This window comes from Labeo rohita, chromosome 2, assembly GCF_022985175.1.
Source record: "Labeo rohita strain BAU-BD-2019 chromosome 2, IGBB_LRoh.1.0, whole genome shotgun sequence".
Classification (NCBI taxonomy): domain Eukaryota; kingdom Metazoa; phylum Chordata; class Actinopteri; order Cypriniformes; family Cyprinidae; genus Labeo; species Labeo rohita.
In genome coordinates, this window is record NC_066870.1 from 26,168,016 (window position 1) to 26,183,769 (window position 15,754).

Sequence of the window (15,754 nt, forward strand, 5' to 3'; positions counted from 1 at the left end):
GAATTTTATTTGAATTGGTCACACCTCACTGGAGGCTCAACTGGAATTTTAATCAGAATATGAGCAAGTGGAATGAGAGGCCATATAATTAAAGTTAATTTATTCATTTTAGTTGCCGCTAATAGTCTCATGGGCAGTGCTTCGACATATAGCATCACTGTGCCCTGGACGTCCCGAGTTAGATGCAGACCTTTCCCAATCCTATCCCCCCCTCCTTTCTCTCACACACTTTGCTTCCTGTCTCAAATACATATCATAATCAAAAGGCAAAAATGCCAAAAATAAAGTTTAAAAAAATCTTGCTTTTGTTAATCTGACTAAAGCTTTTGATTCGGTTGACAGAGAAGCTCTTTTTATAGTCCTGCAAAAGACCGGCTGGATATACTGTGACCTGCAATACTACCCTAGACAATGAAATTTTAATCAGGTTGAGGAAGTGGCCTCTGCTTTTGCAGCCTCTGCTTTTGGGCATTTGACAAATTGTGTGTATGGCAGAAAAAAAACATCTATCTGTCTGCATCGAAGTAAGAGTGTTTGAAGCATGTGTTCTGAGCATCCTGTTGTATGGGGCTGAATGCTGTATGGGGCTAAGTGCCTTTCACACTAGATGCCTCGGGTTTACAGCTGGCAAGACCTGGAGGGATAAAATGGCAAATGAAGATCTGTTTAAAGTGACTAAAAACGTCCTCCTGAACCTTTCCTCCTGGCTAAAAATTATCAATCTCAGATGGACTAGTCATGTTACCAGAATGTGCCTTTCCCGCATTCCCGACGCAATTCTGCACAGTGTGCTCAAGAAGGGTACCCACTCTGTTGGACAGCCTAAACTGAGATATAAAGATGTACTGAAAAGAGATCTGATAGATTTCAGTATACCAACAAACTACTGGACTGCAGGCAGTGAAAAATGAATGCTGAGTGGAGGGCTGATCTACTCAGAGGAAAGGCTCGAGACCATACTAACTACCTCCATCTTAAAGAACATTGCCTGAAATGTAAATTACAAATATGATCTATGCTTAGTGGTTTAACATGTGTAACTAATATCTGGACATTTTCTTAATGCTTCTTTTCTGAAGTTTCTAGTTTACAATTAATGCGTTGCAATAAAGATCTAATTTAGTTTTACACAGGTGTGACCACATATTTTATTACATTCAGAGCTGGATAGATTGTGGTTTTGATTGTGGTTTTCACTTGATAAGTTCAAAGTGAAAAGAGCTTCAGGTTTTTGTACGACATGTCTCATGTTTTGTATCACTGGGCTACTACTCTTACAGCACAATAATAGTGAGCTGAATCTGACAGACGTACATCAGTAATAGTGAGTTCAGTGGATGTACGTGATGCAGTTGACTGAAATCGACGATCAGATGTGTGTTCAGAACTACCCGCTGACGTGCATTTTTATATAATAAATATTGTGGTTCTCCATTAGGATACTGTCTGTACCAGTAAAGCCAAACATAATCACTACTTGTACTATATGAGCAGCTCAGCTTGACAGTTTCTCCTTCTTTAGAAGTTTTTTCTGTCCCTTTATCTGGCTCAATGCTGTCTCCAGCCACCAAACCTGTCAACAATAAGCACATATAATAAAAATAACAATAAATAAACAAACAATAAATTTATTAATAATAAAAATCATTTTGCAAACACAAAAAATTGCTATTTCCATAAAAAGTCATATCTTTTTATAGAAATAGCAAACAATTTAAATAATTTAGCATTTGGGGTTTTATGTTAAAGTGTTCAGTTTTATCAGTTGCTCAATAAATAATGTACCTGTTCCCACAATGAGAATCAGTATGACACATCTGTCCATGTTCAATCAGATCAGTTCAGTTCTCTGTTGAGTCTCTCAGTGCTCTGAGCTGTAAGTCACTGCAGATCAGTCAGAAACACACACAGGAACTTCCTCCTCTCTGAACTTCCTGCTGCTGTTCATTTTCATCCATATGATGTATTGTATATTGTATATCATTTAATTGTGTTTGATAACTTTTTCCCCACCATATTGCAAATGATTGTTCAAATGCACCAGAATAAGACTTATAGTTCTGAATTGCTTTTATATATTACTGATCTTCCTTCAGCTTCAGTCACATGTTTGCCTGACTGATCAACCATATGATCTATATTGTGTAAAGGTTTTAAATAAAATGATAAAAACAATTGAAAATGCAGTTTTATTACATTTATACCTAGAATGAATAGTGCAAAGAGAAATATATTCCTCAACCTGTGTGACATGACTGTTTCAATGTTAAATCAAAGATACCTTGAAGATGAAATGAAGTCAAAAAAAAAAAATTTTGCTTTTTTATAATAATTGATATAAAAAAAATAAGCTGTATTCTCAGAGGTAGCCTAAAATTGTAAGTAATGCCATCTTTTTCCTCCATGTGCAAAATAAATTAAAAAAATTTAACTATTTGGAATGTTGCTTTGAATTATATTTGAAACATGCTTAAATATTTGTCACTCTGTCAAAATGTTTCTTTCTTGTCTCTCATTATAACAGGTTTTTGTAGAGAGCTGATGTGTTTCCTGTCACTGTGGGCTGCAGAGCACAGTAGTACAGAGCAGAGTCTGATACAGCAGCAGAGGAGATCTTCAGATCCACTTGTTCTTTTTTGTAATGTTAACAGTGAATCTTGGATCTACATCAGACTGCTGAGCTTCTTTTGCATTGCTGTAGGTGAGTACAAGAAATTCAGGTTTTGATCTTCCATACTGACGGTACCAGTGGAGGTAATCTATTTTGCTAGAGTCAGAAAAACTACAGGATAATGTAACACTTGAACCCTCCTCAGCAAAAACATCTGTTTTGTTTGGTTTAATGACATTCCCAAAGACAGCAGCTGAAAGAGAAGAAACACATTTGTAGTTTTTAGTGCTTTTTATTTTATTTTTTAATAAATAACCAAATAATCAACCAAATAAATATTCATACCTGTTGAGACATAGAACAGAATAACTGAATGAAGATCCATTGTACAAGTGTTCACTCTGAGAAGAGTCAGACTGAATCCTGTTAACCACAGTCTCTGTCAGAAACATTTAGATCATGTCAGATCTGAGTCCCTCCTCTTTTCAAGCTTTAAGTCAAAAGAGCTTTATTGTGAAGGAATAGTTTTTCTTGGAGCCTGGCTCATTACTGCTACCATTATGTGAAACAAATTTTCTGTCCATTATTGTAAAGATACAGATAAATTCTAAGTAGTAATAATTCTAAGTGCATATTAAATGTGGATTTTGTTAAAAATTTAGTCACATTTTAGTGTCAGACAGTCTGTCACCATAAGCTTTATGAAACAAAACTACATGAAACACATTTAATTATGTGTAATACGTGGAAGCTTTAGGTTTTTACACAATTAAAGCATGACATGCCTTTAGTAAATATTTGTAATACACTGTTGCCTTTTAAACCCATTTTTTTTTTACCTTATCTGCTCTTTTAATACTTTTAGAAAACATTTCCTCCTTCAACCTCACACAGGTGTTTGCAGTTATTATCTCACGTTGAGGTTTTGATTTGGTTTTCATAATAAGAGCATCAAAGTGAAAATGGCTTTTAGTTTTTGTACGACTTGTTTCATGTTTTGTATCACTGGGCTTCAACTCTTAAAGCGCAGTAATAGAGAGCTGAATCTGACACAGTCACACTACTAATAATGAGTTCAGTCGATAAGCGAGAAGTGCTTGACTGGAATCGAGGATTAGAGCTGTCCTTAACACTGTTTGATCGTGCTCCTTCACGTAATAAATATTGAGGTTCTCCATTAGGATATTGTCTGTACCAGTACAGACGGACATATTCACTGTCTGAATCATATGAGCAGCTCAGCGTTACAGACTCTCCTTCTGTTTTGATGATGCTCGTCCCTTTATTTGGCTCAATTTTGTCCACAGCTGTCACATCTGCAAACATTAAGCACAATATTAACTAATTTTGTCTTACTTTAAACACTGTATATCACTAAAGATATAAATTACAAGTGTTTTGAAAGAAAATCAATAAAAATACCATCCAATGTTTTATAGGGTTTTATAAAACTGTTGCTAAAAGATCTGAAGTAATCATAAATGACACACCTGATGCCATAATGAAAAGCAGCAGCATGTATTTGTTCATGGTGAATATGATCAGATCAGTTGTGTGTTAATTCTCTCAGTGCTCTGTGCTCTGACTGTGTGTTACTGATGTTTTCTGTTGTTCAGTTATCAACACATTCAGGAACTTCCTGATCTCTGTGAATGTGAAACCAGTGAAGCTTTGAACCTTCATTAATAGTACATTTAATAGTATGATATATGAAAAAAAGAGACATCAAAAATATGTCTGTGCTTTTTAGTCTCTTTTCTTATAATATTAAAATGTAGTATCAATTACAAATTCTGTTGTTAATTGCAATTCCTTATTGATTGTCTGAGAACACTGCCGCCTTGTGGCTCATTGTACCTACACAAGATAATGGATTGAAACTTAAACAGTAGACCATTTTTATATGGATTTAATGTAGTTAACAGCATTTGATTCATTTAATTTCATTTGATTTTTAATGTCACATTGAGTTTAAATATATCATCTTTAGCTGCTATTTGTTGCAGTTTACAGATTCTCTTTTAATCTTTGACTCTCTATATCTTGCTTGTTCTAACTGGATTAAATAAGGAAAGGTTTGTGTACAGTTTTTGTTGTTGTGTTTCCCGTCACATTCATGATTGCAGAGCACAGTAGATTTTGAAGAGTCTTCAACATCAGCTAGAGGAGATCTCCAGAATCACATGGATTTTTTCCTTTTTTGCTACTTTAACAGAAAATCTTGAATCTACATTAGATACCACAGTCTTAGTGTTAGTGCTGTATGTGGTTACAAGAAATTCAGGTTTTGATCTTCCATACTGACGGTACCAGAAGAGATAATCTGTACCACCAGAGGAGGAATAACTGCAGGACAGTGTAGCTATTTGACCTTCATCAGCACCAACATCTGTTCTATATGAACTGATAGTATTTCCAAAGACAACAGCTGAAACAGAAAAGGAATAGGTTGCATTTTAGAAAGATTTCATGTTATCAGTCAAAAAAATCAATTAATCAATCAGTCAGTAGAAATACACACCTGCTGAGGCACAAAACAGAATAACTGAATGAAGATCCATTGTACAAGTGTTCACTCTGAGAAGAGTCAGACTGAATTGTTTCCACCACATAGTCTGTCAAACACATGCACTTAGAACATGTCAGATCTTTAGCCACTTGAAACTTACCTTTAACTTAATACACATACATTTACAGTTAGACAGATTGTACCTTTTAATCTTTGTTTTCATGTCTTGCTTTTTCTTCTTGCTATTAAATGTGCATATTTATGTGCTTATTTTTTGTTTATACACTGATTTTGAAACAGTATTTTGAGTCATAATCAATACTGACATAAATCTCCAGAGCTTGACTTTTTTTTTAATTGCCTTTTTGTTACTAATTGAAAATCTTCTGAGAAGCCAAACTGGAATTTAAATTAATATATATGGCTACATTCATTAGAAAAAGTTAATTTAATAATTTTTTTAGTTTATTTGTTGCATTTACTTTATTAGTATTTTCCAAAGATTTTCAGCTGAAATTAAAGAAATGGGTAGCATTTTAGAGAGATTTCACCTATTCAGTCAAATTAATCAATCGGCCAAAATCAGTCAGTAGAAACACACATCTGCTGATGCACAGAACAGAATAACTGAATGAAAATCCATTATAGAAGTGTTCACTCTGAGAAGAGTCAGACTGAATCATTTTAACCACAGTCTGTCAGATCTGTGGAAAGCCTCTAATTCCATCATGGCATCATTTCTTCAAAACAAATGGGCTTATTTTCTTTTTGGTTCACTTTGTATATTTTTTTATTTTTATTTTTGTACTTTGTTTAAAAAACATTCCTGAAAAAGATTTTTGCCTTTTTGCCCTGAAAAATTTTTTTGCATTTGTGTTTCAAAGCATTTAATGGATGTATACTATTTGGCCTTCAGAAGTGTTCATTTTCACTAAGAGATCATTTATCTGGACCCAACATGATGTTAGGTATATCATCGATTTTCTGTATTAAATAAAATTATTTCTAATTTGCAATTTATGCCTTGCAACAAAGATTTAATTCAGTCTTATACAGGTGTGACCACATATTTTATTACATTTGGGGCTGGATAGATTGTGGTTTTGATTGTGGTTTTCACTAGATTGGTTCAAAGTGAAAAGAGCTTCAGGTTTTTGTATGACATGTCTCATGTTTTGTATCACTGGGCTCCTACTCTTAGAGCACAATAATAGTGAGCTGAATCTGACAGACGTACATCAGTAATAGTGAGTTCAGTGGATGTACGTGATGTAGTCGACTGAAACCGATGATCAGAGGTGTGTTCATTATCACCCGCTGACCGTGCTTTTTTGTATAATAAATACTGTGGTTCTCTGTTGGGATACTGTCTGTACCAGTAAAGCCAAACATATTCACTGTTTGTACTATATGAGCAGCTCAGCTTGACAGTTTCTGTTTCTTTAGAAGGTTTTTTCTGTCCCTTTATCTGGCTCAATACTGTCTCCAGCCACCAAACCTGTCAACAATAAGCACATATGATCAAAATAATAATAAATAAACAAATATTAAAACAATAATAAAAATAATTTAGCAAATACAAAATTTTTTTTTTTTATTAAAAAAAAAAAAAAGCAATCAGTCAAATGAATAATTTAGCATTTGAGGTTTAAAACTGTTGAGTTTTATCAGTAGCTCAATAAATACTGTACCTGTTCCCACAATGAGAATCAGTATGACACATCTGTCCATGTTCAATCAGATCAGTTCAGTTCTCTGTTGAGTCTCTCAGTGCTCTGAGCTGTAAGTCACTGCAGATCAGTCAGAAACACACACAGGAACTTCCTCCTCTCTGAACTTCCTGCTGCTGTTCACGTTCATCCATATGATGTATTGTATATTTTATATCATCTAATTGTGTTTGATAACTTTTCCCCCACTATATATTAAATGATTGTTTAAAATTACCAGAATGAAAACTTATAATTCTGAATTGGTTTTATATATTACTGATCTTCCTTCAGCTTCAGTCACATGTACATTCATACCTAGAATGAACAGTGCGAAGAGAAATATATTCCTCAACCTGTGTGACACGACTGTATCAATACTGAATACACCTTGAAGATGAATAAGTGAATGGGAGAGTTTTGCTTTTGTATAATAATGAGGATACAAAAAAACTGGCTGTACTCTCATGGATAATAATTTTTTTAAAGAACTTTTTCTTCATGTGCGAAATTAAAATAAAATAACAAAAATTACTGAATTTCAAGTGTGAATCTTAGATGAATATATCAGCTTCATCCTCACAATTTTTTCTCTCTGTCTCTGTGTTTCTCTGTTGGTTCTCATTGTAACAGGTTTTTGTAGAGAGCTGATGTGTTTCCTGTCACTGTGGGCTGCAGAGCACAGTAGTACAGAGCAGAGTCTGATACAGCAGCAGAGGAGATCTTCAGATCCACTTGTTCCTTTTTTGTAATGTTAACAGTGAATCTTGGATCTACAACAGACTGCTTAGCTTCTTTTTCAGTGTCATAGGTGAGTACAAGAAATTCAGCTTTTGATCTTCCATACTGACGGTACCAGTGAAGATAATCTGTTTGTGCAGAGTCAGAAAAACTACAGGATAATGTAACACTTGAACCCTCCTCAGCAAAAACATCTGTGTTGATTGGTTTGATGACATTCCCAAAGACAGCAGCTGAAAAGAAGCATATTTGTATCTTTGTAGTGCTTTTTATTTCGTTTTTTAATAAATAACCAAAAAAGTTACTAAATAAATATACATACCGGTTGAGACACAGAACAGAATAACTGAATGGAGATCCATTGTACAAGTGTTCACTCTGAGAAGAGTCAGACTGAATCGTTTCAACCACAGTCTCTGTCAAACACATTAGATCATGGAAGATCTATGAACACTAAGTCCCTCCTCTCTAAGCCATTTCATTCACACCAAAACAAGCCATTTACACTCATTAATGTATGTTCTTATATGTGTAATGTGTTATGTATTATATTGTAATTTAGTCCATGGTACACATGTAATAAATAAACATTTGTATATTTTCTGTGTGCTCTAAATGCATATGCTGTGTGATTACTTAATATACACTACTGATGAAAAGTTTGATGTTGGTAATTTAAAAAAAAAAGTTTCTTAGTAGTCACATAATCCTTCATAAATCATTCTAATATGCTGATTTGATTCTCTAAGTATCAGTGTTGAAAACTGTTGTACTGCTTGACATTTATGTGGAAACCATGATGCATTTTTTCAGGATTTTTTAATTCTTTAGAACAACATTTATTTTAGATATTTTTTGTAACAATTCAAAAGTCTTTACTGTCACTTTAAAGCAAATTAGAAAAATCAAAATTAGAAAAATCATGTTTGCCAGATATCTTTTTATTATTTCAAATGAGTCAGGCTTTTCAGAGTTTAAATGAAAACTTAAACACACACACACAAATGTGTGGTCAGCTTTGATATATAAAGTTATTTAAACATATGTGTTTCTTGAAATTATTTCTTGCAACAAATAATCATCTGTTATTTATTTAAACAATGTATCATTGCGTATGTAAATGTACTGATTATGATACAACAAGAATATCAGCAGCATAGACTTAAATTTGACCATATTACATAACTTCACTAAATCAAAGAAACGTCCATCTCAGAGCATGTTTCTGCTCCTGTGTTTTTGTATGTGGTTTGACTCAAGTTTTCTCACTGTGGGCGTCAGAGCACAGTAGTACACAGCAGAGTCAGACACGTGTGCATCCTTGATTGTCAGTGGAATTGAATCTGATGAAAAATTAGAGTGAAATCTCTTCTGAAACTCAGTGGCAGTTTCTCCAGTTCCAAACTTGTCCATTCTCATGATGTATTTAGGAATGTCATTTTCTTTCTGGATGTACCAGAAAAGATCTGGAGCTGTTGAAGCACTGCTATATTTACAGTTTATTGTGACTGACTTTCCCTCCAATTCAGTCTGATTTCTTTCTGGTTGGTTGACTGTTTCTTCTCCTCTACATTCTGTAAAAATATTAAATTAATTAAATACAAAAAGTGACACATCAGCTAGAATTAAGTATTAAAATGCACATGGATATGTAAGAATATCATTACCATACCTAAATAAAGTACAAAAACAAGAAACAAATTCCTTAACCATTGCATCATGGTTTTCCTTAGTTTGGATCGTTTAGTTGAAGTGAGCATCCACAGACTGATGGGAGAATAAAAGTTAATATCTGGTTTGGTCTCTTTGAATGCATTTGATAATGCATAATGCAACTCCTCCCACAGACTGGATATGTGATATATTCTGTCTGGTACTGCCAATTATTACAACACAGTCTCTAGATGTTTTGCTCAATTGAACAACCTTATGTATACTTATTTTATCATAAAATGTTAATGTTGCATTTATATAAATAATATTGCAAAAGGAATTGATTTAATATACTACATATGATTTCTCCCAAATGGATACGTTTAAATGTAACTTTGAGATAATCTATATATTCACCAAACAGGATTTTTATGTTTTTTTTGTTTTTTTTTTGACTGACTAATCTCTTAAATAGAGGTAACAGGGTTATTGTCTTAGTGTTGAGTGTGTTTTTGTCACTGTGGGCTTCAGAGCACAGTAGTACACGGCAGAGTCAGACACACGCACATTCGTGATTGTCAGAGGAACTGTTGATGTAGATGTGTGGAGACTTGCATTAAATCTGTCGCTGAACTCTTCATCATTGCTACCAGATCCAGAAAGTCTGATCAGCATGTATTTTGGCAATCCATTAGTCTTTTGTTGGTACCAGAGGAGATTTGGATATTGAGTGCTGGTTGCTTTGTAAGTGCAGTCAAGAGTGGCTGTTCCATCTTCATAAGCTGTCATAACTGGTTTAGACTGTATTACAGTGTCCTGTGCTGTGCATCCTGTTCAGTCAAACATAAATCATTGTCCACAAAGAACATATTAACTATTTGATTAAAAAAAAGAAAGAAAGAAAGGCAAAAATACATACCTAGGATAAACGCTGCTATAAAAAGCAAATTACTATATCGCAACGTCATATCCTTGCAGCGTTAAATATATGTGAAATCAAAAAGATATATAATAGAGCTTATGTCTATGTCTTGTTACTGCTTTCATCACTTACAAATGCTAAATGCAAAACTGGGAGGAGTCATTTATATACAGACTATCCTTACTGCCTCACAGGGTTTACTCTCATCATATTATCATATTATTATTATTTTTAACAACAACAACTGGGCTTATTTGAAATGCAAACTTTAAACACACTCTTGGATTTAAAAGTAACTGTATCCCATTGTATTCAGTTAATGTAAATTGAATAAAGGAGTTGTCTAGTCCAATATATTTCTCATTCATGTTTTATTTTAGCCCAAAACCTAACAGTAATTTAACATTTTAAATCGAATATTGGACTGACATGTCTCCATTTATGTTTATGATGTTGCAGCCCAACATCTCTAGGGTTTTTGCATGAGGACTGAGTGTGATTTGGTCACAGTGGGTCTCACCAGTGCTGAGGATGACTTTTGGTCTCTGTTACACCTCGTTTTGAACTCCTTAGGTACTCCATTAGACAGCCGTTTCACCATGTCCATTGTCCATGTGCAGTATTCATACAGAGAAAATGCTAAATAGGTTAAAATCAATATCAGTTAAGCCATTTATTGTATTCGACATGATAATGAGGCTCAACCCGTCACTTTGATACCTAAGACGACACTGCCACCTTGTGCTAAATTCTGAACATAGAGCTTGTATCGTCACGTGGTCTTGTCAATCACTTTTTAAACATTATTAAAAAAAGACTTATGGTTGGAGTTAATATTAAGAAACCTACTAAAGAATATACGACGTATTTAATATACTGTGATTATATTAAAAATACCAACCGAATTTCACTGTATTACCTTGCTCTTTCACAGAGAGCGAAGCGCCGACCTGCACCTCCACTGCAGTAGATGGCGATGTAGAGACAGTTGTTACTTGATGCACTACAGATGAAGATGTAACGCTACAATATACGATATATAAACCACGCGGACAGTCTTGTGTGTTTACTTAATAGTAGTAAGGTTGATCATTTTCATATAAAAATCTAAAATCCCACACAGTGACTCCAGGAAGGGAAATTCAGCGCGCTAAATAAACCATCGCACACGCCTGCAAGTACAAAGCTAATACTAACAAGAATGGCGAAAGGAATGTACTTAGAGCATTATTTAGACAGTAAGTTTTTTAAATGGTATTCTTGAATGACTTGTTGCCACATTTTGATTACTGTCAAGTTGTATAAAATGTGGTTAAGTCCTCTTGCAGCCCACTTGTGAGTTGAGGTGTTTCAGCATTACAAATATATCAGTGTCTTATGTGTTACGTTACAAAAAAATGCTAAAATGTACATGACTGAGTGCCTGAATGATGTTTTGTATCTTACAATACCCTTGATCAGTATGTAAAGTTAACTTCCTGTAGCATATGCATGCATGTTGTTTCTTTTCCTGCCATGTAAATACAGTTTGCACGATTTTTAATTGTAATCATTCACTCCAGGCATCGAGGGACTTCCCTGCGAGTTGCAGAGAAACTTCTCATTAATGGAGGATTTAGATAACAGAACTGAAGGTGTGCATTGTTTGGATCAATATCACTTTGTGTAAGAGGCCAGAACAGTTAACTTTTTAAAAATCAATGACTAATGAACAATTGCATTGTCACTGTTCACAGAGAAAAAAGCAGAGATAAGTGAACTAGCTTCTGAGTATATGGAAAAAGTTAGAAATCTAGCATCTGAGGAGCGTGTCCAGCATTTAAAGAAGATTGAAAATGCCTACAACAAGTGCAAAGAGTACAGCGATGACAAAGTTCAGCTTGCAATGCAGATTTATGAAATGGTGAGTAGCAGTCCTCAGTTGTATATTTGCATGCACCACTAGATGAGTCAAGCAAAAACAAGTCTGCTTGCATTTCCAGGTGGATAAACACATTCGACGGCTGGATGCTGATCTTGCACGCTTTGAGAACGATCTGCAGGAGAAACTGGACTCGGGTGACTTGGATAGCTCAGATGAAAAGCAATCTCGAAGTAAGTCTTATTGTTCAGAACATTGATACAATTAATGCCCAGTGTGGGTGAGACTAAATGCATTTGTTTGTTGTTTCAGAGGAGAAGAATTTAAAAGACAAAAAGGGATCCCATGGAAGAGACAAGAAAGGATCAGATCAAGACTCACCCAAGCAGAAAAAACAGAAAGCTAGGTAACTGTCATGTTAAAAGGACATTGATGCAATTGTATATTATTTTAAGGCTTTGTATTTAACTCTTTCTTTGTGTTTTGTCTCTCAAACACTAGTGGAAACATAAGTGAATCTCTGCTCGCCATGCACCCATCAGACGTCCTGGATATGCCAGTGGACCCTAATGAACCCACATACTGCTTGTGTAGTCAAGTATCATATGGAGAAATGATTGGATGTGACAATTCTGATGTGAGTCATAGTTATAAAATATATATAAAGCCATTGTTTGAGAAAATACAATTGTCACACAGAAACAAGTATTGTTTTCCATAATAAAATACTAATTCATTTAATTTATAGTTTATAATATTCACAATACTGCCAATCCAGTGGAAATAGGCAGTATAGGATTTTTATAGGCATTTTTTGTAAACAGAGAAAAGTCATCTTATTGTTAATATGAAGTAATTAAAGAGGTTCATTCTCTTTTTTTAACAGTGTCCAATTGAATGGTTTCATTTTGCTTGTGTTGGCCTGACAACCAAACCAAAGGGAAAATGGTAAGCCAAATTAATGTATTTAATATTTATTTTATTTGCACACTTCACATACTCCATGTACTTAGTATTGTAGTTTTAAAGTGTTGTGTTCTCTGTTCACAGGTACTGTCCACGATGCACCCAAGAGATGAGAAAAAAATAGTCCGCTTCTACAATGCCTCCTGAATCAAATGTCCAATTACAGCCTATTCAGTGAAAATCAATTAACATTGTAAAAGTGCCTTTGCTGTGTAGACAACCATGAGTGTAACAACAGGGATGACTATTAAATGCATTTTCCAGTTGGTGCCAGCAGAGGGCATGGATCTCTTTTCTTTTGCTTTAGAATAAAGTTTATTTATGACGATGCACAGATTTGTTACTTTAATGTCTTGTCTAAATGGCTAGATTTTTTGTTTTAGTATTTATAATATATACAAGTTTTCATAGGTTAACAGTAGGGGTTCGATCTTCAACTGGCTGGCAGGAGCCGCCACTGACAGGTCATGTGACCTGTCAGTGGCTGGTGGCAGCTGCCAGTCTGTCTGTCAGTGGCTGGTGGCAGCTGCCAGTCTGATTCTGGCAGGTCACGTGACCTGCCAGTGGCGGGCTGGTGGCTGGCAGTCTCAACCGCTTTAGATCTGTGAGTATCACGCGTTCTCTGTCACTCTCGCTGCAAGGAAAACGCGTTAACCTCGGAGCGCTCTCGCGGCTGTCTGACTGACTGAACTAGTAGTGGAAGCGACAGTAAGCTGCCAGTTGAAACCACGGCCATTTAAATACTTTATTCATAATAAAACTTCATAAAATGTGGATAAATTAAAAGACTAGACCTATAAGAAAATATTTATGATCATGAAATAATATATTTCCTTGTAGCACGAGTGGTAGAAAACGCGTTAACCGCGGAGCGCTCTCGCGGCTGAATGACTGAACTGGAAGTGGAAGCGACAATAAGCTGCCAGTTGAAATCACGGCCATTTAAACATTTTATTAATAATAAAACTCCATAAAATGTGGATAAATTAAAAGACTAGACCTATAAGAAAATATTTATGATCATGAAATAATATATTTCCTTGTAGCACGAGTGGTAGAAAACGCGTTAACCGCGGAGCGCTCTCGCGGCTGAATGACTGAACTGCCATTGGAAGCGACAATAAGCTGCCAGTTGAAATCACGGCCATTTAAACATTTGATTCATAATAAAACTCCATAAAATGTGGATAAATTAAAAGACTAGACCTATAAGAAAATATTTATGATCATGAAATAATATATTTCCTTGTAGCACGAGTGGTAGAAAACGCGTTAACCGCGGAGCGCTCTCGCGGCTGAATGACTGAACTGCCATTGGAAGCGACAATAAGCTGCCAGTTGACATCACGGCCATTTAAGCACTTTATTCATAATAAAACTCCATAAAAGGTCGACAAATTAAAAGACTAGACCCATAAGAATATATTAATGATCATAAAATAATATACTTCCTTGTAGCAAGAGTGGTAGAAAACGCGTTACATCGGAGCGCTCGCGCTGTCTGACTGAGCTGCCAGTGGAAGCGACAATAAGCTGCCAGTTGAAATCACGGCCATTTAAACACTTTATTCTTAATAAAACTCCATAAAACGTGGATAAATTAAAAGACTAGACCCATAAGAATATATTAGTGATCATAAAATAACATACTTCCTTGTAGCAAGAGTGGTAGAAAACGCGTTACCTCGGAGCGCTCTTCGCGGCTGTCAGACTGAGCTGCCAATGGAAGCGACAATAAGCTGCCAGTTGAAATCACGGCCATTTAAACACTTTATTCTTAATAAAACTCCATAAAACGTGGATAAATTAAAAACTAGACCAATAAGAATATATTAGTGATCATAAAATAATATTCTTCCTTGTAGCAAGAGTGGCTATAAGAAGATATTAATGATCATGAAATAATATATTTCCTTGTAGCAAGAGTGGCAGAGAACGCGTTAACCTCGGAGCGCTCTCGCGGCTGTCTGACTGACTGAACTGCCAGTGGAAGCGACAATAAGCTGCCAGTTGAAATCACGGCCATTTAAACACTTTATTCATAATAAAACTCCATGAACTGTTGATAAATTAAAAGACTAGACCTATAAGAATATATTAACGATCATAAAATAGTATACTTCCTTGTAGCAAGAGTGGCAGAGAACGCGTTAACCTCGGAGCGCTCTCGCGGCTGTCTGACTGACTGAACTGCCAGTGGAAGCGACAATAAGCTGCCAGTTGAAATCACGGCCATTTAAACACTTTATTCATAATAAAACTCCATGAACTGTTGATAAATTAAAAGACTAGACCTATAAGAATATATTAACGATCATAAAATAGTATACTTCCTTGTAGCAAGAGTGGCAGAGAACGCGTTAACCTCGGAGCGCTCTCGCGGCTGACTGACTGAACTGCCAGTGGAAGCGACAATAAGCTGCCAGTTGAAATCACGGCAATTTGAACCATTTATTCGTAAGAAACCTCCATAAAACGACGGCATATAAAAAGACTAGACCCATAAGAATATATTAACGATCATGAAATTATATATGTCCTTGTAGCAAGAGTGGTAGAAAACGCGTTAACCTCGGAGCGCTCTCGCGGCTGACTGACTGAACTGGAAGTGGAAGCGACAATAAGCTGCCAGTTGAAACCACGGCCATTTAAACACTTTATTCATAATAAAACGCCATAAAAAGTGGATAAATTAAAAGACTAGACCTATAAGAAAACATTTATGATCATGAAATAATATATTTCCTTGTAGCACAAGTGGCAGAAAACGCGTTAACCTCGG

At 35.3% G+C, this 15,754-nt stretch overlaps 1 protein-coding gene, 1 pseudogene and 3 gene segments (V, D, J or C); 1 reads left to right on the forward strand and 4 right to left on the reverse strand.

Annotated features, from left to right (window-relative positions):
• Positions 1-2,515: 2,515 nt before the first annotated feature.
• On the reverse strand, positions 2,516-2,996 carry LOC127177773 (T cell receptor alpha variable 38-1-like; annotated as a pseudogene).
• Positions 2,997-3,599: 603 nt separating this feature from the next.
• Positions 3,600-4,245, reverse strand: LOC127174941 (T cell receptor alpha variable 14/delta variable 4-like). The segment is given in 2 exon segments: positions 3,600-3,927; positions 4,102-4,245. Coding segments are annotated over 2 exon segments (354 nt in total).
• Positions 4,246-7,450: 3,205 nt separating this feature from the next.
• Positions 7,451-8,048, reverse strand: LOC127177780 (T cell receptor alpha variable 38-1-like). The segment is given in 2 exon segments: positions 7,451-7,803; positions 7,893-8,048. Coding segments are annotated over 2 exon segments (393 nt in total).
• Positions 8,049-9,041: 993 nt separating this feature from the next.
• On the reverse strand, positions 9,042-10,258 carry LOC127154368 (T cell receptor alpha variable 9-2-like). The segment is given in 3 exon segments: positions 9,042-9,144; positions 9,791-10,053; positions 10,143-10,258. Coding segments are annotated over 3 exon segments (387 nt in total).
• Positions 10,259-11,214: 956 nt separating this feature from the next.
• On the forward strand, positions 11,215-13,295 carry ing5b (inhibitor of growth family, member 5b). The gene is made up of 8 exons (XM_051136689.1): positions 11,215-11,383; positions 11,708-11,779; positions 11,882-12,048; positions 12,128-12,239; positions 12,319-12,412; positions 12,508-12,643; positions 12,893-12,954; positions 13,057-13,295. Exons 1-8 carry the CDS (start codon positions 11,347-11,349, stop codon positions 13,094-13,096), a joined length of 720 nt encoding a protein of 239 aa, XP_050992646.1. The 5' UTR covers positions 11,215-11,346; the 3' UTR covers positions 13,097-13,295.
• Positions 13,296-15,754: the final 2,459 nt, after the last annotated feature.

Excerpts from the sequence above, each read along its gene's own strand:
- ing5b (XM_051136689.1), top strand. The coding sequence starts at position 11,347 with ATGGCGAAAGGAATGTACTTAGAGCATTATTTAGACA. Across the intron at positions 12,413-12,507 it reads CAGAAAAAACAGAAAGCTAG|TGGAAACATAAGTGAATCTC; the intron begins GTAACTGTCATG and ends CTCAAACACTAG. Across the intron at positions 12,644-12,892 it reads TTGGATGTGACAATTCTGAT|TGTCCAATTGAATGGTTTCA; the intron begins GTGAGTCATAGT and ends TTTTTTTAACAG.